The sequence below is a fragment of the Venustampulla echinocandica genome, assembly GCF_003357145.1.
Source record: "Venustampulla echinocandica strain BP 5553 chromosome Unknown scaffold_0, whole genome shotgun sequence".
Lineage (NCBI taxonomy): Eukaryota > Fungi > Ascomycota > Leotiomycetes > Helotiales > Pleuroascaceae > Venustampulla > Venustampulla echinocandica.
The window spans coordinates 7,229,412-7,251,628 of record NW_022474205.1 but is presented as its reverse complement, the minus strand read 5'-3'; the positions used below and the strand labels follow the sequence as shown (position 1 = coordinate 7,251,628).

Genomic DNA, 22,217 nt, shown 5'->3' with positions numbered 1-22,217 from the left:
TAGCTTTTTTCTGATGTCGCTTCGGCTAAACCTTGGCACCTATTCCGCATCAGGGCTGCGACCCTCTATGCGCTGCACGTGACCCTTGTACAAAACATTCCATCTAATTCAACCATTCTTCATGTGGGTTGTATTGAGGACAAAATATATAATTAATGCTACTTATAATGAGAAATAGTTGGCTGCGAATTCCAGGAGTGAAGTGGCGACGCCGAGGATTGAAATTTCATCCTACGAGTATCCTTTGTACTTTGTAAGGACCGCAAGGCTAGTATGGAGAAGTTCTCGCCCTGGTTTTTCGAAGCTTGTTTGGCTCGCTTGACATCAGTGGCTACGGCAGCCTCTCCAAAGGCGGAAGAAGGGGGCAGAATAATCGACCGCCCCAAAAATTTCCCGAACTTAATCGAACTGATAATAAAACCCGTCTTTCCTCTCACCACTATCCCGCGCAATACCCTTCCCTACTACAACCCGATCTCTTCTCCCCCGTTCTCCATCCAACTCAATTCTCTCCGCCATCATGGCCGACGACAAGATGCAGGGGCTGGACCATTCCGAGGCCCATTACTTCAACAGGTGAGTGTCCGTTTGTTTTGCGCCCGGCCAGGCTTGCTCAAAACTACTCAAAATACTGATCGGAAATAGCTATAACCACCATGGTACGTGTGGTATCTTGACGCTCTCTTGAAGGCCTATTGCTAACTGAAGGAAAAAAGGCATCCATGAGGAAATGTTGGTGTGTACCGGCAGAACGCGAATCCTTTGCCCCTTGCAAAATCACTGACTGGAGCAGAAAGATGAGGTCCGGACGCGGTCGTATATGAATGCTATTGTGCAGAACAAGCATCTTTTCAAAGACAAGATTGTTCTTGATGTTGGATGCGGTACCGCCATTCTCTCCATGTATGTAATATTCTTGCCCTAGACCGCCTCAACGACTAATTTTATGAAATAGGTTCGCGGTCAAGGCCGGCGCAAAGCACGTAATCGGTGTCGACATGTCGACTATCATCGAGAAGGCCAAGGAGATCGTCGAGGTAAACGGGATGTCCGATAAGATCACCCTGCTACAAGGAAAGATGGAGGAGGTTGAAGTGCCTTTCCCCAAGGTCGACATTATAATATCTGAGTGGATGGGTTATTTCCTGTTGTACGAGTCCATGCTTGACACCGTGCTATATGCTCGTGACAAGTACCTTGCCCCCAACGGACTGATCTTCCCCGACAAGGCCACCATCTTCATGGCTGGTATCGAGGATGGAGAGTACAAGGACGAGAAGATTGGATGTAAGTCTGACGCAACCCCCACAATCTATTATCACTTTGCTAACCAGCTGCCTTTCCAGTCTGGGACAATGTCTACGGATTCGATTACTCTCCCCTGAAGAAGACCGCTCTCACGGAGCCCTTAGTTGACACCGTCGAGATCAAAGCCGTCGTTACAGACCCCACCGCCGTCCTAACCCTGGATCTCTACACCTGCACAACCGCCGATCTTGCTTTCACTTCACCCTTCACCCTCGACGCCCGCCGCGACGATTTCGTCCACGCCCTTATCGCATGGTTCGATATTGATTTCACCGCCTGCCACAAGCCAATTCGCTTCAGCACTGGACCACACACCAAGTATACCCACTGGAAGCAGACCGTGTTCTACCTGAGGGAAGTCTTAACCGTTCAACAAGGTGAACAAATCAAGGGTATATTAGAGAACAAGCCGAATGAGAAGAACAAGCGGGACCTGGACGTCAAGATCGCATATAAACTGATTACGGATGATCCAATGCGGCAGGCAGAGGGGGCCTGCACGTATAAGATGTGCTAATGATGTGGTGTGAGTCTGTGGGCGGGAGTTGGGTGGAAGGGTTTCTTCGCGGCTGAGAGCGCAGAACTCTGGAGCTTGCACTGTCTTTTGAGTGGTGTGTGCGGCATTTTCTCTGCGCACGCATTAGATGATGACGACCTAGATACGATGGGCTTCTGGCTATGGTACGGATGGGTTTTAATGGCGTTCAGATGATTGAGCATAGCGAATTCTATATTCGCTATCCTGCATTGCATATTCAATGTTTTATCACATTATTTTTCGATCCCCAGGAGGAACAAGAAAAATAGAATCTTTTGCTTCAAAATTTATGATGTGTGCAGAACTAATAGCGCTTGTGCATGTTGTCTACTTGCTGTAATTGCCGCTGTATGCTTTCTATATGGTATACTCCGTCTAGAATTCTCGAGCGTACGCCCGCATATATATACTCCAATGCGCTATGTCCATCCATACCTATAGTCCAATGATATACAAGTGTCAACACAGAGTTTCCAGTCCAACTCCATCATAAAACTACATCATTCCGGCCGGAAACACCGTTCCTTGACGCGATTTTAGGCCGTTACAATTGATACCTCATTGCCCTTCTCCCCATACCTCCGCAATCTTCACGCTTAATGCCTTAGCAATCTTCTTCCTGCCCATCAAATTGCTCATCTCATTAGACACCATCTCAGCCTTCCTCTTCTTCCCCTGCTCTCCTCCTCCACACTTCCCAAAAGCCTCCACAAACTCGGCTGGCGTCTTCCACCTTTTCTGGATTTCTAGAGCTTTCTCGCCAGTCACACCCTTAGTACACATCAACATCTTCAAATAGACATCTCTCAACGTCAGTGTTTCGGATTTCGAAGACAGCGACGAAAACGCCGAGTGGGTGATGTGGAAATCTTTCATAGGCTGCGTCTCGCGAAGGTGCTCCATGAGCGGGAGGTAATTCCGCGTCGTGAGGATGTCAGTCGGGATCAGATGCAGTGGCTTCGACTCGTAGATGCCCTGAAGCATTCTCGTCATGCGCGCTAGGTAACGAATCGTATCATCTATCTTTTGCGTCTTCTTGACAAAAAACCCGTTCACGACCTGGGTACTGGCAATGGCGGATTCCACCGCCTCTCCATATTTCGGGATGTCGATAGAGAATTCTTCGATAATATAAATAATGTTCTTAATGCCGCTTTTTCGCAGACGAAATTTCTGCTCATGAAAGCGGCCGCCTATGATTGAGCTCACAAGATCGTCTAATCGCTTGCGCTCCACAATCCAGTCCAGAACGATCTCGTCACCTTCGGCACCCAGACTCTGGAGCAACGCCGAGTCTCGCATCTTGGCTACCCAGAATACATCCCCAAGTGCAGTCATACGCATGATAGGTGCTACACCTTTCTTGGTGAGCTCCCTTTCCATGTAGCCTCGGTCGTCTGTGGATCGGACTTCTCGTGTATCGAGGACGAGCTTTACATCAAAGGAGCCTGGTGGAATAATTATGGGTGTGAACGCCGGGAGGGAAGCCGTCGATGCGATGGCTTCACCTTGTGGGATGATATCAGGTGCTTGTTGTTTGGATAAAGATTCCGAGGTTCCCATACGTGGAGGAGATGGACTTGGGTCGAGAGATATGAACTGATCATCATCCAATTCTGGAGCTGCGTTTTTCTTCGGGGCAGATGTAACCACCCGTTCTGTATTTCCATCATTCGCCTTCTTAATGCGCTTTGCAACCTCCCATCCCTCCTCTGTCAGGGCATATTTCCGTGAAGGTCTCCCCTTCTCGTAAACCAAATCCTTTTCAACTAGTGTCTTCATAGAACCCCACGCGGTATAAAACTTGGTAGGATCGGTAGGAGCAGTAAATGAGGAATCGCAATGTGGTTCTGCCAGCGCGATTGTCTCTTGCTTTGTGATACCACTATGTGAATTCTCATCCAATGTCGCCAGAGCCAAAATAATAGCATAACCACCAGAACGCAGCGCAGGCACATATGGTTTCGGTTTCCTCGTCTTTTTTACCGGTTCTGCAGCGCCATCGCCATCGCCATTACCCTTGGGAGCTGTTTTCTTCCGCTTTTGGGGTATTTCTGGCATAGGAAGACCGTTTGTATCGCAGTATTCTTTGAGCTTATCGGTCAGACGACTGCAAAGCTTCGGTCCAAATCCAGTGAGTTGCTGTGCCTCTGATGGGTGCGTAAATAGTAAGGGACAGGATTTCATGGAGTCATAGGCCTTTTTGTAGGTAGTGACGCCCTTGGAGTTCCGCTCCCGCGCTGTCTCCAGCCATTCTGAGACCCAGCCCAGTAGGAGGGGATTCGCGCATTCAGCTTCAGTCATGATCGGAAAGGGGGGGCGCAGCTGTCTATACCAATTCACCGGCCAATAGAGCGAGCAGTGGACAATCTCCCCAAAAAGAAAGCGCAAAAGGAAAATGAGAGGCTTTATAGCCTCGAAGCCAGAACTAGAGCAAATTGCATTTCTGTTGTGTTCGCGATGCTCGAGGGAATTGAAGCACATCCATTGACGTGACGCGCCGCGGGGGGGCCCTGGCAGATGCACGCCAAGTCACATGACGTTCCTGGCCTGAAACGGGACGGCGCGGGGACTTAGAGCCAGAAATAGAATTGAGGCATTTGCATGCGGGGCAGCTGCGCCCAACACGAACACAACACAAACATAAACACATCCTACAATTCATTTCTTCGGCAGATCCTAATAAGTTGGTCGCCGAAGCTCATTGCCTACCCTAGGTACTACGCGCAGTACTTATCTGTCACCTCTTCGTTGTCCTCGTTCCGTCCCCTTCAATTCTACCCCAGTAGATAGCTACGCCGTTCACCGTATACCCCTCTTCCCACCGCAAGTCTCTCCGCGTACACAATCCATCGAAATAATGGACGCCAATATTGCCGCTGCTGCCAGCAAGCATCCTAAGCCTATTGATCGAGTTTTCCAGTATGGAACCGCAGGCTTTCGCATGAAGGCCAACCTTCTGGACTCGGTGGTCTTCCGTGTCGGCCTTGTAGCTGCATTGCGCTCTCGAAAACTCGGCGGTCAGACAATCGGTGTTATGATCACAGCGTCGCACAATCCACCCGAGGACAATGGCATCAAGCTGGTAGACCCCATGGGCGAGATGCTGGAGAATTCCTGGGAAGCCTACTCCACCGAGCTAGCCAATGCCAAAGATGAGGACGTGGTGACCGTGTATCGAAGCTTAGAAGAGCGGCTGAAGATCAACAAGGATGAACAAGCCAGAGTCATCTTCGCCCGAGATACCAGACCGTCTGGCCCGAAACTGGTGACCGCGCTGGTGCATGCTTTGGAAGCCACGGGAACCGAGTACACAGATTACAAGCTCTTGACGACTCCCCAATTGCATTACTTGACGAGATGTACCAACACCGAGGGTACACCGCAATCATACGGCGAGGTCAGTGAGAAGGGATACTACGAGAAGCTAGCTCAAGCCTTTGCGCGAGCCATGAAGGGGAAGAAGACGGTTGGCCCTGTAACCATCGACTGTGCCAACGGAGTTGGGGGCCCAAAGTTAGCTGAGCTGCTGAAGTTCTTGCCAAAGGGCTCAACGGGCGGTGTGGAGATTAAGATTATCAATGACGATGTCCTGAAGGCAGAAGTTCTCAATCATGATGTAAGTCAGTAACTTCGCACTCGTGTTACATAACTAAACTTCATTGCAGTGCGGTGCAGATTTTGTGAAGACGAAGCAGCGAGCCCCACCATCATCGAAGGCGGGTAACGAGCGTTGCTGCTCTCTGGATGGCGACGCCGATCGACTCATTTACTACTTTAATGATCCCGATCATGGCTTCCGTCTCCTTGACGGCGACCGGATTGCCACACTTGCGGCATCGTTCATCGGCGATCTCGCCCGGGAAGCTGGACTTTCTCAGGATCTCAAGATTGGTGTTGTACAAACAGCATATGCGAATGGAGCTAGTACAAAATATATCGAGAAAACTCTCGGTCTACCAGTCGTCTGCACACCCACAGGAGTGAAATGGCTGCATCATGCAGCGACAAAATTTGATGTGGGCGTCTACTTCGAAGCTAATGGCCATGGAACTGTCGTATTTTCCCAGCAAGCATTGAAGGCGTTCCAGACCAAGGTCCCCGAGTCACCAGCCCAAGCCAATGCATTGGAGACCCTCCGCGCCCTTACGGAACTCATCAATCAGACCGTTGGTGACGCGCTTTCAGATATGCTTCTTGTCGAGACGATCTTGTCGCATAAGGCCTGGACACCGAAGGAGTGGGACCTTACATACACAGATCTTCCGAACAGACTGGTGCGTGTTGAGGTCGGGGATCGGAATCTCTTCAAGACAACTGATGCGGAGAGAAAATTGGTCGAGCCCCAAGGAGTGCAGGCCCAGATAGATGCTCTAGTGGCCAAGTACAAGGATGGAAGATCGTTCGCGCGAGCATCCGGAACAGAGGATGCGGTGAGAGTGTATGCAGAGGCTGCGACAAGGAGCGAGGCCGACGATTTGGCTAGCAAAGTTGCCGCCGTTGTCAAGCAGGAGGGAGGCGTGAAGGCATGAGGGTAATTTTCTATTCAAAAAGGCGAATGAAGAAACGAGCTCATGACGGCAAGGAGTTTGATTTTAGAAAGGAAAACATTCGTCATGGGTCTTCTGGTAGACAGAAGAGATATTCAACAATCACTATTTCTTATTAAGCTTGGGGACCACAATCGCTGTTCCCATTTCAAAGGGTGATGTCTACCGTAATCCAGCTAACTTTCCGCCTCGATAGCGACCTAGATACTTGTCTACCCTGTGAACTTTATTTCCCTCGTCTTATAAGATCATCGCGCGTCAAGTGACTTGGGGATCCCAGATTAGAGGTCGTGTCGTAAGCTCCCCCGCAAATGTAGGATATCCCGAGTTGTGATGATGTCAACGGTCAACGGATTTAGGGGACTCCACGATTACGGCATCATAACGTGTCCCTGAACACTCAACGCCGTAACCTTTCTATACTATCTATCATTTCATCCACTCCCACCTTCGATCATAACTTGGACTCTTTTCTTAACTTCTAAAGCTATTTGATGGGTTTCCACTTCCATTCTTTCGAGCTCTCTTCTTGCAACCTATGGAAAGTCTCATCAACCGGAATCATATTCGGAGTATCTCCATGATATAAGGAAAATGTCACTAGGGGTCCCAGTGGCACAGTCTACTGTCAACCCAGGTAGCTTGGGCATCGAGAATACGAATATTGAGACGGCTCCTGGTGTGGATCTTTCTGTCCAACAGAAGATCCTGGTTGGTAGTATTTTAGATGTGAGTGATCTACTTCCTCCCTCAACACAAAGTCTAATAGCTAAAACTCCAGGAATAATAGCTTTTGGCCGGCCGACCGTCTCTAAAGAAGCTTCAGCTCTGGGCTGTGGGTCATTAATTAGTTCCTTCCTTCAGATTTACAAATACCTGATTTCTTTTTCCAGGATGATGCGACTTTCGCAGATCCACTAACAAACGCCCAAGGTCGCAAACAGTACGAGGCTCAGTGGTATAGTCTAGAAACCGCCTTTTCCGAAATCGAACGCCTACACCAATCCGTCACCTCAGCAGGCAACCCCATTACCATGGATGTCAAAACCCGATATAAGATCAAGGGCATTGGTAAGGACCAGATCATTGACAGCGTTGTGCAAATTTATACGGACGACATGGGAGAGGGGATCGTGCGGGTTGAGAATCGGTGGAATAATGAGTTACCTCATGGGGCGTTTTCAAAGGTAAGCTAATCGCCGATTGTGAGTCTTGCCCGCTGTGCCAGGTGAAATTAATAACACGACTGGGCATATGTTGGAACTCATGTGCATCTCATTTTACCCTTCAAACCTGCGAACTCAAGAGAACATGCTGACTTTCGACTTATGATTACAGATTTGGAGAAACCTTAACTCTATGGTTATCCCGGCGTTTGTGCATGTGCCAAAGAATGACGCAGAGGACTCGAAACCTCGAAATTAAATGAGCGCTATAGATATCAGATCTTCTTAACAGCTAGTGTGTTTTCCATCTATCGCCCATATAATGGTTTGTGACATCTGTACGTTCGTAAAACTTCCCTTATCCCCTCGAAAAGAACTTCCACGACTTGCAGCGTCCCTTAATTAACGAGGCTCTGATATCAGCATTGATTGGCCTCTCATTTCTATAGATGCCGCTTCCTTGGGCCTCTCGTCAAATTCCACTATTTTCAGGATAGCACTTATCGTTGAGTTTTATGGGGTTACTGAAATTCATCCTTTTATCATAGGAACTATCGAGATATGCCAACGGCACAAGCCAAACTACGCTGCCCACAACGCCGCAGAGTCTCCCTATTAAAGGCCCAAGCCATGAAGCTCCTTCGCAACATCATACTCATAGAGCCACCTCATCTCCTCTCCAGGTCGCTCCTTATTTGGCTTCCAGAACTGGCTTTCCTCTAAGGCATCTCTCTGTGCCTTCGGTAACCGATTGTTATTCATCTTTCTCGTCATTTCCATCAAGCTCGCGATTCTCTCGCTCCGATGTTCTGTCCACTTCTCCAAATCCCCAACATGGTTTCCCTTCCCCAGCAAAATCGATAATCCGAGCGCCTCCTCCAGCGCCTGATTTGCCCCTTGCCCAATCGTAGGTGGAATAGCATGTGCTGCATCCCCGATGATCACAACTTTGCTGTGCGTGCTCACCCAGCTTTCGATCTTAGGCACTGCATAGAACGGCCAGATGTACATGCTTTGAGGGATCATGTTCTCCATCGCCGACTGAACGAGCTCCGACCAGTCAGCCTTATCGCGGCGGAGCATCTCGATCATTTTCTCCGGATTCGACGAAATGGCACGGCTCTCGGCATAGGTGAGTTCCGGGACCGCATACTGAGTCCCTGCCAACAGCTCCGAGCCATCGATATCTTGAGGCGCCAGTATGAAGACACCTGCTTTACCGGCTATGGAAACTGGGAGCTTATAGTCAGCTGGTAGGGAGACATTGGAAGTCTTCACTGCCCCAGCAATGGCGGTTTGCCCGAGATATTTGGGCTTGGAACCTGGGGCAAGGTACTCGCGGACCTGAGAGTGGATGCCATCTGTGCCGATGAGCATGGCAGCGTCAATAATCGTGCCATCATCAAATTCGACCTCGATATTATCTTCGCTTTCGGAAATGACGCGCTTGTATTTTTTTTCGAATTCCATGTGGACGCCAGCCTCCTCCGCCATGGCTATGAGCTCGTGGACAAGCTCCCTCCTATAAATGCGAAGACCTTTGTAGCCGTACATCTGCTCTGAGCCAAAATAGTAGGTCCCCATGGGTATACGTTCATCAGTTTCCATGCTGAGGGTTTCGAACTGGTAGCCTTTGCTTTTGATGCGGGCATATGCTCCAAGAGTATCGAGAACTCGGAGTGCGTTTGGCGACAACATTACGGCTCCACCGAGGCGGACGTCCTTGGGACGAGCCTCATATACTGTGCATGGGATTGATAATTTTTGCAAAGATAAGGCAAGAGCGAGACCCTGTGTGGAGTGAGTACTTGGGGTCTGTGATCATGGATGCTTGCGCTGGAGGGAAGACTAACTGCTAATCCTGCCCCAATGATAAGAATGGGTTTGGGTTTTGACTCCATGGGTTTGAAGGAATTTTTAACTTCGGACATATTGTAAAAGTACGATGTGATAAAGAAGCTTTCCGTTTTCACTGAGTTCGATAGAGAGGATAGAGAGGATAGAGAGGGGATGGGGAAGGTCAATTGGAGCTAGATTTGATGGAGTAGAAGGATGGATGGATAAGTTTATAGAGAAGTAAGCGTCATGGAAAAGTTTCTAATCTAAAATACTAACCCTCGGAACATCACAGATATATATATTTTTTATTCTCCAAGCCACGAGGCTTGACGAGCATTGGTTTCCGCGGGTGCAGTTTTGTTCCATGATACAGCGAGCTTATCTCCGGATTAGTATCTCGGACCAGACAATTTGCGCATATCAAGTATCAGCTGAGTGAGCACTACTCTGCAAGGCCACATAGACCAGACCAATTGCGCTTATCAAGTATCAGCCTAGGTAAGCAGGTACTCCCACCAGTTATTCGAGCGTAGCTGTAAGTCCGGACCGGCTCCGCGCGGCGTTATGTCCAAGTCCCGGTCGGATCCGTGCAATGACGCCGGCTCCGACAATCAACCACCCAACTTTTCCGTCGTAACTCATTCATAGAAGGCAACCTGTATGCAAATCTAATAACGGCCCCATATAACTATGTCTCCCAGCTTACAAACTTTCGGAGATGGGTAAGGCGGAGCGAGGAGGGAGTGGTATTATAAGTGGCTGCTCCCGCAGTGAAGGCTTACCAACTCCTGCTCTGTTATTAAATAGCTCTTCATCTTCGACACTCGAACTTCCTCATTGTAGCAATCGATAATAGCTTCCTTATTACCTCAAGCGCCTGCTCACAAAAGTTGACCTCGGGCTCACCTTCATACAAATTTCCCTCGAATTCTTTGACATGCATATCTTCATCCTCGGCGGAAGCGGCCGTACTGGCCAAGTAACCATCGATGAATGTTTACGACGTGGCCATACCGTAACCGCTCTGGTTAGGAAGAGCACCAGCCTCATAGCGAGATCCGGGCTCACGATTGTGGAAGGTATGAACGCTGAGAAGAACTATTCAAAACTGTCACTAACAGTCCCAGGAAACCCTTTAAATAAACCAGACATCGAAGCAGCTTTCGGCTCTGCAACTGTCAAACCAGCTATAGCCATCAGCACCCTTGCCTCAGTCCGCGCCACAGACGGCCTTTGGGCACCTATGGTGTCGCCACCTAGACTTATGGCTGATTCAGCTGCCAATCTTGTTGCTGTCATCAAAGAATTGAATTTGGTAGACACCACCAAGGTTGTCATCTTGTCCGCTGCTGGGGTTGGAGAATCTTGGTCAACCATCCCTCTTGTCTTAAAGGCCGTGATCCACCACTCGAATGTGAAGCTCTCTTTTGATGACCATAATCTGCTGGAGAATGAAATTAAAGCGAGCGGGGTCAACTATGTGTTGGCCAAACCAACTATGCTGAGCGACGATGGCCCAAAACCGATTAAGCACTATGGCGAGAATGGAAAGGGATATGGTATGACTTCAAAAACCTCAAGGAAGAGTGTTGCTTGGTTTCTATTAGAGGCGGCCGAAAAGAATGACTGGGACAGGACTACGCCTGTAATTGCAAACTAATTGGGGTCCGAGGGCCGTGATGGGTCATCATGAGCATCCGTCGAGCGCCGTCTGTACATATTAAGGGAGCAGGTATTGTTCGAATATATTTGGGAAATCCGCAACTAGAATTACCTAGCACAGTGTTACCTTTGGTTTAACCGCCCCCCATGAATCGCAGCTCGCCGGTACAAATTATATTTTATTCTTCAACGCGATAAAATATATTCTGAAGTCCCTTCATTCTAAACAGCTGTCCTTGAGAGTATATCCTAACTACGTATACATTTAATATCACAATGTAAATAACTTTGTACAACTTCCATATAAATTTACTCATACTCTCTGATATGTCAGGAAGTGCCTATCTAGTTCAACGCTTACGCACACATAATAGATAATAACTTATTTCCCAAGGTTATGAAATTTTCAGCATAATTTGTAATGTTCAACCTTATATTTGTCCTTTCATTAAGGATTCCTTATAAAAATACGTAGGCTGATCCAGGCACAGGAGCTGTTCAGGGTCTCGTAGTATTTCGTCCGTGCATCCGGGTAGGGTTGGGCTAAACCTTATGGACGGGAAGCGCCGTAGCTAGGATGTGCTAAATCCATCAGCAATGCCTAATTATTTATGTTTAAACAATGCTATAAACATAATAATAAGGACATGGCAAAACCAGAACTCGACAAGGTTGCGGCTTACACTCTCTAGGCGGGCAGGTAAAGCAGCAGCAACAACCTTCTACAGAGAGTATCTAGTACAACGCACTAAGACAAATCTCACAATCAACTTGCGATATTAATGAATTGCACGGACCAGTGCGAAATGGCTGGGCATGGCGGGGTAGGAATCCCCCGATCTTACGGAGTTCTCAATAGCACTACGACAATATTTTGGGCGTGGTCCATTAACTTCCTCTTCACTGTTAAGGTATCTAACTTGAAGCTCGAAGATTTCACCCGGTCATGGCTTCCCCATTTGCTTACCCTCCGTTTGAGAAAAGGGGCGATTCCCTCCGACTCCTGATTCTTCTCCCAAGCGAAGAATCTAAGGAGCCCAAAGGTGGGGCAAAAGACCGAAATCGCGACAAGGACGAGGAGAGCAACAAAGTCAAAGTTGACGACGGCTATAGCGACCATGGGAGCGACTATAGCAAACATAGCGACAGCTATAGCGACCAGGATGACCGCTATGGTGACCAAGACGAGGAGGAGGAGGAGGATAACAACGACGATGAGGATGATACCCACGATCCTATCAGCTGCGAGCTCGTCCCCCGCACCTTCGCCAGTAAACCTGTATATGAATGTCTCTCATATACCTGGGGCAGCGAGGAAGCCGACAAACGAATTACTGTGAACGGACAGGAATTCCTCGTGCGCAAGAATCTCTTTTTTGCCTTGCGTCAACTGCGGCAGAAGACACCCAGGGCGTTGTGGATTGATGCGATCTGTATCAATCAGAATGATATCCCGGAACGAAACGCCCAAGTCAGTATGATGGAATTCGTCTACAAACGTGCAACAAGGGTACTTGTGTGGCTGGGTCTAGCTGCTGAGAAGTACATGGCGGTTGATAGAGAGCTGAATATTGTCCGGAGTGCCGATAATGCCAAGGCGATAGCTACTCATCCATACTGGAGCCGGCTTTGGATCATTCAAGAAGTCGTCTTAGCGCATGAACTTCTCTTTATGCATGGCAGTTTCGAGATCAGCGAGGGGACTTTTGAATCAAAGCTCGATCAGGAATACTTCGCGTTGGAAAAATTGGCCATCCCTCTGCTTAGACATAGGGACAGGAAAGACACAGATGAATACAGATTAGAGATGCTGATTGACAAGTTTCAGAACGCTCAATGCTTCGAGAAGAGAGATAAGATTTTTGGTCTTCTGGGGTTGGCAAACGATGTCGATGATGAGATCGAGGTTGATTATGAAGTGAAGTTGTTTGACTTGTATAGGAATTTGCTGGATTTCCATCAGGCTGGGAAGCCAATATATGAGGGGTTTTTTGCCTCTGAGATTAAACCAGAAGTTGATCGGGCGATTCGGTTGATGAAGATTAGTAGGTAAGAAAAGCGTCTCTCTAAGGCTGGTTATCTTCATGTTGCGAATTCCCGGCTGCGGCTCAATCGTGCTATCCTAGGGCTTTCAGGATCGAGGCCAACGCTTAAGACGGGGCCATTCAATCCCTTGCCCTCCTAAATGCTGATCTTTTTCTCCAGTCTGGTACAGAAGATGTTTGAAGGTGCTGTGGACGAGGAAGCCAAACTCCGTCGCGACCAGGGTAATAAGAATGATGAGAAGAAGTTCTATTACGCGCGGGGTGCCCTAGCAGGCGAGATCCTCTATCTAGGACCAACGTACTTTGACACTGTCTCTTCTCACCGCGCAAACAAGAAGTGGAAGATTGAATCCGAGAAGATATATGCTTCAATGGAAAGCGAGGCAACCCAGGAGCTTAGGCAGGATGACATGGAATACTCAAAGCTTATCCTGGATTGGGATGAAGCGTATCTGAAACGGATCCAGAATGTGCATTCGACTTCGAGCTTTGGGTTCCGATTTAGTGCGGGTGATGAGGATACTTTGCCTGACGGGATTGGTGAGTTGAGCTTGGAAGAAGCTGGGAAATCAGGAGAGGGTGTAGGAGAGGAAGAAGAGGAACCAAGGCGTTTCTTAGCGACGAACTCGCGCATTGGTTTCGCTCCCCCCGGCGCGAGGGTTGGTGATTCTGTGTGCCAGTTCTGGGGCACCGATGTGGCTGTTATCATTCGCAGGATTGGCCATGAGAAGAATGATAGGTGGGAGATTGTCGGGAAGGCGGATCTGAGCCAAAAGGGGTTGAGGGATAAGAGCTCACAAAAGATTTCTGAGTATGGCCTGAATTTCGACACGACGAAGTTCGAGGAGATTGAAGAAGCGATGCAGGAGTGGGGTTTTAACGATACGATGAACTTGAAGATGGACCTTGATGTGTTGCAAAGGCTTTCTAGTTAAGCTGGTGGTGGATGAGGAACTGGACGGAGGTGGGGAATACATTTGTGGCGAGGGGATATAAAAGCAACTTGTAGTCCTCTTCTGATAGCGAAATCCATTAACAATTAAGATAGTAGTAGCGAGTCTCGTTATAGACAGGTAGAGATTCCTCGTTCATCTTCGATACAAAAGCCACGCATGCCGATCAAATGACGGTTTCGAAGCTTTGGTCGGAAACGGAACCAATATTCTCTATACGTTTCCATATATTGTTTCCATGTTTATTTTCTTATTAACCGCTGGCAAAAAAAGTTAAATTTATTATACACCGCTCTTTTAAGCTTTACACTGTGCAAAGTACTTGATGGTGGTACAGTACCAGAATGGAAATTGGCGGGTGTCACATGACCTCCATGGCCAACCCAGAAGTACCTAGGTACCGGTATTTGTACGTAAATACCTTACCTAATTATCATTTGCACGTGCCCCCAAGCCTAACTAACGCCACACCGCGTCAGCACAATCGGCAGCTTCTCACTCGCCGCCATCTTGTTGTTGCCCTCCAGACTCCAGTCCAGCCCAATGGTGGCGCCCCTCGCCTCCTAATAACGGCATAATGATAACCCGCTGCCGTTGGGTGGTTGGAAACCTGGAAGTTGGAATAGGGTCGAGTACACGTGACATTACGGAGAAAGGGAATTAATCTACTGAGTTTTCGCTGTAGTCAAACCTAGTTCGGCTTTAGGGCTAGCTAGGCCAAAGTAGTCCACGCTAGCAGCCTATGTACCTTGCGCAGCGGCCGTCGTTCTGGGGCCCGTTCCCAAAGCACAGGGTTGCTACTTGGTTCCCGAAGAGGGTTTCCCTGCTAATGTGCAAAACCATGACGCCAGGGCTTGCTGGAAGTCCCACTGTCTCGTGGGCTCAGAGCGTACTCTGTACAGTACCAACAGCCCTATTAGGAAGGCAAACCACCGAGGTCCCTTGAGCCCACATGGGTGGGCTATCCCACCGTAATCAACGGTCTCACCGAGCGAGGATCATGTGTGGAGCTAGAACGGCTCTCGTACTAATCGCATGGTAGCAGACCGATTAGCAGGCCCTTCATCGCTGCGCTATCTGCGCTATCCAGCCCACTTCCCTTTTTCATGAAGTACTTTTCTGTTTTGCCTGCTGCCAATAATGCATGTTGTATTGTCCTATTGCTGGAGTCTAAATCAGCCATTTTCTCCAGCTGACTTCCACATTCATAGCCCGCATCTCGTATCCTCGCCAGTTCGCAGCAAGAAGCGCTCTTCAGTCTTGGGCTTAAGAGTCGTCGTACTGTCCTGACTCTCTAGCTCTCCGGGTTTCTCATTAATCCGAGAGGTGACGGCAAAGAGTCCCGAGTAATCATATCCTATCCACAATGTGGCTATGGTTTCTCTTGGCTATCGGTCTTCCTAGCCTTTCTAGCTGTTTTGTGCCATGACTTGCTGCAAACCACTCTCTCTTCTTTGGATATTAGGTTTCCCTCGCTGTCTCTTCCTCGCGCTCTCCCCTGTACCTTCAGTCCCTCCCCACCCCCCCGCTACTCGCCGCCTCCCCCATGGATTCTGACGCAGGTGGATTATCACTGGCCCGCGCAGAATTCAGAACTTTATTATCTTTGCCTTCTCCCTCCTCTCGCTCTCCCCTTTTCACTCACACTCTTAGTGCTCTTGTCTTCTTCATACTGTTGCTATTGAATTGAGTCTATCCTTATACCGGTACCATATCTTGCGTATAGAACAGGTGGTGAACCCAGCAGTTGATGAATCGATCCGCCCACCCTACGCAACACAATGTCCAACGCACCTGAAGTCGTCCCTGCCAATGCGCCAGAGGTCGTACCTGCAAATGTACCTGCAAATGCGCCAGAGGTCGTCACCGATAGCCCTCATGACCACCATGCTGCCCACGGCTCCGACGCGCGCCATCGCAAAAGGAGCACCGGTCTGGTAGAGATCCACGATGCGAGTGGCCACACAAAGCGAGTGAACCTCGAAGAAATGAGCGATGCCGATGCCCAACTAGCAGCCCAGTTTGGCTACAAACCCGTTTTCAAGAGAGAGTTTGGATACCTCTCGACCTTCTCCTTCGCCGTTAGCATCAGTGGTTTGTTCGCAACGACCATGACTACCTTCTCATATCCTCTCTATGCTGGAGGATCCGCGTCGGTGGTCTGGTGTTGGTTCATCTCTGGTGCTGGCTGTCTGTGCATTGCCGTGAGTCCCAAGTCGAGTCTTTCCAGGAGCCCCCGATGGACTTAAACCTCCCCTACGCGCCTTTGGTAACACTGTGCTAATTGATGTGATAATTAAGTTATCTGTTGCCGAGCTGGTCTCCGCATATCCCACTTCGGGAGGACTGTACGATTGCCCGAATCAAGCCCCCCGCGTTATCCGTATTCATGTTCAATTGCTTACACCTCGAATAGGTACTTCACTATTTCTAGGCTGGCTCCTAAGGAATGGGTTCCCTCATTGAGCTGGTAGGTCATGTCGCAGTTAAATTCTCGATATATTGCACTTGGCTAAGACGCGTGCTGCAGGATTACCGGTTGGATTAACCTGCTAGGCCAGGTTGCCGGCGTCGCCTCATCGGAGTACGGCGCGGCCCAAATGCTTCTCGCGGCCGTGTCCATGGGAGCGGATTTCGACTATGAAATCACCACCAACACAACCGTCGGTGTCATGGCCGCCCTGACTGTGTTCACTGGACTGGTAAACTCGCTGTCGACCTACTGGATGGAGAAGATGACCAAAACCTATGTTATCTTCCACATTCTTGTCCTGGTATCCGCCTGCATTGCTCTACTGGTTATGACTGAAAACAAACACGACGCCAAATACGTCTTTACTAATGTTGAGTCGACTTCGGGATGGACACCTACTGGCTTTAGCTTCTTGTTCGGCTTCTTGTCCGTCTCGTGGACCATGACAGATTATGGTATATATTTCCCGCGCTTTCTATTTTTTGAACAACAGAAGCGCTAACTATGCGATTCAATAGATGCAACCGCTCATATTACCGAAGAGTCAGTATTGGCCCTATTAGGATGAGTACAGCTCGCTGACATTATGACAGAATTTCGAACCCCGAGCTCAAAGCCCCATGGGCGATTTCGCTGGCCATGGCTTTCACCTATGTTGCTGGGTGGCTTTATAACATAGTGTTGTGCTTTTGCATGGTACGTATTTCTTGATGATTCTGGTATCACCGCAAGAGTATTTACTAATTCCGCATCCAGGGTAACAAGGATGAAATTCTTCTAAGCCCGATCGTTCAACCTGTCGCACAGATCTTCTTCAACAGTCTTGGAAAAGCCGGAGGTATCTTCTATACGGTTTGCGGGTTTATCATCATTAAGTTCGTCTGCTTCACAGCCATGCAGGCATTGGGTAGGACTGTCTTCGCCTTTTCCCGCGACAGGCTGCTTCCATTCTCATCGACCTGGACCAAGGTTAACTCAATCACCGGAACTCCTTTGTATGCCGTATGGATTTCCGTGGCCGCCTGTGTCGCTATCAACTTGATTGGTCTTGGGTCTTACACTGCCATTTCCGGTGTTTTCAACATCTGGTAACTCGCTACCTGACCCCCAATTGACTGCCATCTTCTAACGCTATTTATCTAGTGCCATCACCCTTGACTGGAGCTACATCATCCCTATCATGTAAGTACCGCGATCTCCGTCCTCACAATGTTCAAATTGCTAACACCTGATGCAGCTGTAAATTATGGTTTGGGAAATTCGAGCCAGGACCATGGCATATGGGCCGCGCTAGCAAATATGTCAACATTTGGGGTTGTATCTGGACTACATTCGTCACAGTCATCTTCATCCTTCCAACTGTCAGGCCTGTTCAAGCCGACACCGTAAGTCTCCCCAACCACTTCTTCTAGACTTAAAGTTAACATTCTCCTAGATGAACTATGCCATCGTCTTCTTGATGTTCATCCTCGGAGCCGCCGCCGTATTCTGGTATACTGGTGGCCGCAAGTACTACACTGGGCCGATCGCAGAGGCGGAGGCGCAGCTCGACGAGAAATCTCAATCCTCCGAAGGAGAGACCGTATTGATCGAGGGAGCGAAGGAAGCACAGACCTAAGGAAAGGCAACAAATTCTTTGGACAAGCTCATCTAAAATGGCGGTTTGGTTTGAAACATTTAATTTATATATTCCTCTAGCTTCAGGCCATGTTTTTGTCGGGTTTTAGGAGCACATGCAGGCTGAGATAAAAAATGTGGATGTGAAGGCGATGGCCTTGGAGCAATTTATAGAGAGGAATGGGGGGAGGCTTGGATTTAGTTCATAATGTGATACCCTTTACTGCCGTCCAAACAATTTTGCTTTGCTCGCCTATTCCCTTCATAGATAGATATAAGTTATGTGTTTTCAGTTATACTTGAATTCGACGTCCTACGTATAGCGCACTTTTAGCACAAACCAGTCCCTGATAACGAAACCACCGGCCAATATCAACTTTATTATGCATAGCGCTACAGCCTCAGCTTTTCGATTGGCCTCCTGCACACAAAACACAAAGCAATGCTTTACTTGGCCTAATTGAGTAATTGGGTTCTAGATCATTCTGAAAGGGGTCTGCTAGTGGATTAGCTAGAGAAAAGAGATGAGCATAAGTGCATAAGGATATAGTATTTTCCACAATTGAGTAGAGAGCTATCGTTCTCTATTGTGATACTGCTTTTATCCGAAACCGTATACTCCGAATGCAGCTAACCCATATCTATATTATATGGTGGAAACTTGAATTCGTGATACCAGACGTGACTGTAAGACTTTTAAACAGCAGGCACATTTGAAGAAATGAATGACAGGTACATATATAACTAAACCATATTTGGTACTAAGTTCAGCAAATAAGTTCTAAGAAGCGCCGCTAGATATTTTTATGTAAATATTTATAGGCCGCACCTCCGCGGTATGCCTAGGGTAGCTGGATTGTATACATAATAGTAGTAGAAGGGCGATACTAGAGGCAAAAGTAAGGAACGGCTGATGTTTTCGTTATTCCCAAAAATTCCAATTTGTTCTAAGCGCGCAATGGTATCTTCGTTTTGTTAATTATCATTCCATTGGAGTCATCTCAGCTCTAAAATTCAACAAATTTTCCCAAGTATCCAGCCGTAATGGGCGCTTTGATACTACGTATATATCTAGCATCCGCTAGCCGTCAGATATATAACTCCAATCCAGTCTAATACGCTAACCACCACCCACCAACCAGCTTTACTCATCCCCAGTAGGGCCAACACCCTTCAACATCTTTCCAGGTCCGAAGAGATCCCGCAAATATTTAACCTGGTTCGCCCCTTCACTACTCACAATCGGCTCCATGGCCGACCTCAACCTCTCCAAGACCAAGGCCTTCTTCTCATCATCGCCCTCCATCCAGATGAAAATCCAATGCGGGACAACGGGCAACTCCGCCCTGCCCCAATCCAGTTCCCCTCCAGCCGCTACAATTTCAGATTCAAATTCGTCATAGATGGCTTTTAGAACGCGCATGCAGCGCATATGGAAGGAGAAGTAGTCGAAATTCAGAGCGAAGCCTTCCTGCGCGACGCGGGTGCAGAGCGCAGAGAGGAGTTGGACGTTTGTTAGCGTGTGGGTTGTTTGGAATTGAGCTGTTAGCTGGGCTTGTTGGCCTGATATTGACAGTTCCAGATTACCACCAGGGTTGAACGGAGAATCGGAATCAGCGACTTCTAAGAGGAGATCATGCCATCCTGCGAGAGATTTCTCGATTTCGCATCTGGCCGCTAGGTTGAGCACCACTTCGACGTTCGGGAGTGTGCGAATGGGTTTATCGTGATTGAAGCAGAAACGCCGCCAATACTGTTGGGAGACGACGGAGGCAGGAGCTATGCCTCGTTCTTCAACTTTCTTGGGCTTGATGATCATTGTTCCGCTATTGCGTTGGGCGAGCATGTCACTCATTCCCGTGGAGCGATCGTAGCTGCGGGAGTACTGGCCTGGATTTGAAGGGAGGTGGTCGCGCCAGAAGATGCGTTGGACAGAGTGGGTTAGAATTAATGCTTCCATGTCTAACCAGCGTGGGAAGAATGGGAGCTCGTGGCGCAGAGCGTTGTATGTATGTGTTGCGGCAACTGCATGTTATTAGTCCTGGACTTGATTCAAGGTTTGGTAAAATGGACTTACTAGTAGCTCCCCACTGGTTCGAGTTCAGCAGACCGATTTCATTCATGGTCAGAGAGAACCTGAAAATTATAAGTCCACAGAGGACGGGGTTTCGTCGTAAGTAATAATATTTCTCTTGGTCCTCCTCTAACTCCCCATGAGAAACGTGGAGATCTGTTCGATGTGGCTCCATGCAATCGTCGATAATCCAACAGGAGACTTCATCAACGGTAGTTTCGATCACAGACCAGATTGGAATATCAAAATCCTTTGCAAAGGTGATATAGTCCCCTATAATACTTTGAACGCGCTCTCCCATGGCCAATACTTGATCATGGCAATTATACTCCTCCAAGAGTCCCCTGACATCGCAATGGATCTGGGAAGCGAGAACGAGCCATATCGGTATATCTCTTGATGCCAGCATTTCCACAAGGCCTACTGTAAATTCGTCTTCGCCCGGTATCTGAAAATTAGGGTCGCTTTTTAGAGGCTTGATTAGAGTGCACTCCACAATCATCTCGTACAAAATCTGTCTATCACGGGCCATTTTCTCCTCGGCACCCTCAGCCTGGTAAATGATGGGCTTATGCAGGAAAGCCGGTTGGGTCGTTACTTTCCTCGGAGGGACATTTTTCAACCACTCGAAGAGGTCCCAATATCTCGGGAGGCATAACCAGTCGGCCTCCTCATAAATAGCGTTGTTCATCTTCGCCTGGTCGCCCTCGTACTTGGCCGTTTTCTCGTCATAGTCGACATGGGCTAATCCGACATCCATAAAAAGCATATTGGCCATGTTATGGTAGCTTCGAAGGCCACTCCGACTTGGGATTTGAGCGATGAGCTCCTTTTCCGCTCGCTGAAGGAGTTCATAGGCAGTATTCGTAACGAGGGAGATGGTGCTCAGCGCCAGAGTACCCTCCAGATAGTCGCACCATTGCTCTTGGATGAGCTCACGGGTAGTATTAAAGTCCTTGAAGAAGCAATATATCATGAAATACAAATCATCTTCGCCGTCGTCGAAATCCATACCCTGGTCGAGGATGGCGTCCAAGTGCTCGGAATTGGTAACCGGCTTTGGATTCTCACCGACCTTTTGCTTTACAGGCTTCTGCGGCCTCCTTCCTTTTCCTTTCCTCTTGGGCTTGGCTTTCGTCCGGCGGCTCTCATTGGTGATTTGACTCTCCTTTTCAGATTCGTTCCCACTCATGCCCGCTTCGATCGCTTCATTCTTCGCGTCCTCCATTTGCAAGAGTTCGAAGACATTGTTGAATGCCAGATCGGTCTTACTGTGTCCAGGCGCTGCTGTCTTCGCGACTGACAGATCAGACACAGACATCCTTCCTGAGCTCTCGAAAGTCTTCAGTGCCCCTTCGAGGACTTCGATGTAATGCGCATGGCCTTCATCAGCTTTGCCCTGCGGTTTGTAGTAGGCAGAGGCCTCTTTCCGCTGAGAAATAACATCGCGGAGAACATCGCCGAGGTATTCGGGAACGTCTTCGCCGCGAGACACAATCAACTGGATGAGATTGGGGATCTCGCTGACTTTTATGGAGTTCAGGACGCTTTCTTTGCGGTCTTTGATCTTCTTATTCTGAGGCTGGGTTTTGCGCCTGGACTCAAAGTATCCTAACTTCCCTGCTTTCTCCCGAAGCCATCCCGTGAATTTCTGCTCGCGGACTTTGTATGCCTTATGTCACGTATTAGTACCAGCTTGATGAAGAATGTCTAAGGTGGGGGGAGGTGAGAGATTCAGGAGTAAGGAGCAAGTTTTAAATATTGGAAACCCTAGGTAGACAACGCGCCCGTCACTGACCTTGTAAGTGTCGAGTATCCTAAAGGTGGCCATCGTTGCACTGGCAAAATCCGCTGACAACGAAGACAATACATATTGTATACCTCTATACTTCGTAGGTAATATATATTGTCCGCTCTTGGAGTGCTGAGGGGTAGATTTGAACCCCTGTTAAAATTAATTTGCCCACGTCTCAGATCGCGTCGCGTAAACAC

At 48.5% G+C, this 22,217-nt stretch overlaps 9 protein-coding genes across 9 annotated transcripts; 6 read left to right on the top strand and 3 right to left on the bottom strand.

The window, feature by feature from the left end:
- Window positions 1-520: 520 nt before the first annotated feature.
- BP5553_02287 (S-adenosyl-L-methionine-dependent methyltransferase) lies at window positions 521-1,825 on the top strand (the record flags this gene model as incomplete). The annotated part of the gene is made up of 6 exons (XM_032010910.1): window positions 521-576; window positions 646-659; window positions 717-736; window positions 794-903; window positions 956-1,287; window positions 1,347-1,825. The coding sequence occupies 6 exons, from the start codon at window positions 521-523 to the stop codon at window positions 1,823-1,825; spliced, it is 1,011 nt and encodes a 336-aa protein (XP_031874964.1).
- Window positions 1,826-2,404: 579 nt separating this feature from the next.
- Window positions 2,405-4,150, bottom strand: BP5553_02286 (Uncharacterized protein; the record flags this gene model as incomplete). The annotated part of the gene is made up of 1 exon (XM_032010909.1): window positions 2,405-4,150. The coding sequence occupies one exon, from the start codon at window positions 4,148-4,150 to the stop codon at window positions 2,405-2,407; it is 1,746 nt and encodes a 581-aa protein (XP_031874963.1).
- Window positions 4,151-4,706: 556 nt separating this feature from the next.
- Window positions 4,707-6,378, top strand: BP5553_02285 (putative phosphoacetylglucosamine mutase; the record flags this gene model as incomplete). Its single annotated transcript, XM_032010908.1, has 2 exons — window positions 4,707-5,465; window positions 5,515-6,378. 2 exons carry the CDS (start codon window positions 4,707-4,709, stop codon window positions 6,376-6,378), a joined length of 1,623 nt encoding a protein of 540 aa, XP_031874962.1.
- A 612-nt stretch (window positions 6,379-6,990) lies between these two features.
- Window positions 6,991-7,821, top strand: BP5553_02284 (Uncharacterized protein; the record flags this gene model as incomplete). The annotated part of the gene is made up of 4 exons (XM_032010907.1): window positions 6,991-7,125; window positions 7,187-7,231; window positions 7,290-7,583; window positions 7,735-7,821. The coding sequence occupies 4 exons, from the start codon at window positions 6,991-6,993 to the stop codon at window positions 7,819-7,821; spliced, it is 561 nt and encodes a 186-aa protein (XP_031874961.1).
- Window positions 7,822-8,177: 356 nt separating this feature from the next.
- Window positions 8,178-9,493, bottom strand: BP5553_02283 (uncharacterized protein; the record flags this gene model as incomplete). Its single annotated transcript, XM_032010906.1, has 2 exons — window positions 8,178-9,353; window positions 9,416-9,493. 2 exons carry the CDS (start codon window positions 9,491-9,493, stop codon window positions 8,178-8,180), a joined length of 1,254 nt encoding a protein of 417 aa, XP_031874960.1.
- An 845-nt stretch (window positions 9,494-10,338) lies between these two features.
- Window positions 10,339-11,061, top strand: BP5553_02282 (uncharacterized protein; the record flags this gene model as incomplete). Its single annotated transcript, XM_032010905.1, has 1 exon — window positions 10,339-11,061. The coding sequence occupies one exon, from the start codon at window positions 10,339-10,341 to the stop codon at window positions 11,059-11,061; it is 723 nt and encodes a 240-aa protein (XP_031874959.1).
- Window positions 11,062-12,009: 948 nt separating this feature from the next.
- BP5553_02281 (uncharacterized protein) lies at window positions 12,010-14,043 on the top strand (the record flags this gene model as incomplete). The annotated part of the gene is made up of 2 exons (XM_032010904.1): window positions 12,010-13,112; window positions 13,269-14,043. 2 exons carry the CDS (start codon window positions 12,010-12,012, stop codon window positions 14,041-14,043), a joined length of 1,878 nt encoding a protein of 625 aa, XP_031874958.1.
- A 1,799-nt stretch (window positions 14,044-15,842) lies between these two features.
- Window positions 15,843-18,152, top strand: BP5553_02280 (Uncharacterized protein; the record flags this gene model as incomplete). The annotated part of the gene is made up of 10 exons (XM_032010903.1): window positions 15,843-16,265; window positions 16,363-16,409; window positions 16,478-16,531; window positions 16,592-16,989; window positions 17,053-17,077; window positions 17,128-17,230; window positions 17,291-17,622; window positions 17,678-17,716; window positions 17,772-17,919; window positions 17,970-18,152. The coding sequence occupies 10 exons, from the start codon at window positions 15,843-15,845 to the stop codon at window positions 18,150-18,152; spliced, it is 1,752 nt and encodes a 583-aa protein (XP_031874957.1).
- A 1,143-nt stretch (window positions 18,153-19,295) lies between these two features.
- On the bottom strand, window positions 19,296-22,056 carry BP5553_02279 (uncharacterized protein; the record flags this gene model as incomplete). The annotated part of the gene is made up of 3 exons (XM_032010902.1): window positions 19,296-20,176; window positions 20,229-21,897; window positions 22,024-22,056. The coding sequence occupies 3 exons, from the start codon at window positions 22,054-22,056 to the stop codon at window positions 19,296-19,298; spliced, it is 2,583 nt and encodes an 860-aa protein (XP_031874956.1).
- Between the last annotated feature and the right edge of the window lie 161 nt (window positions 22,057-22,217).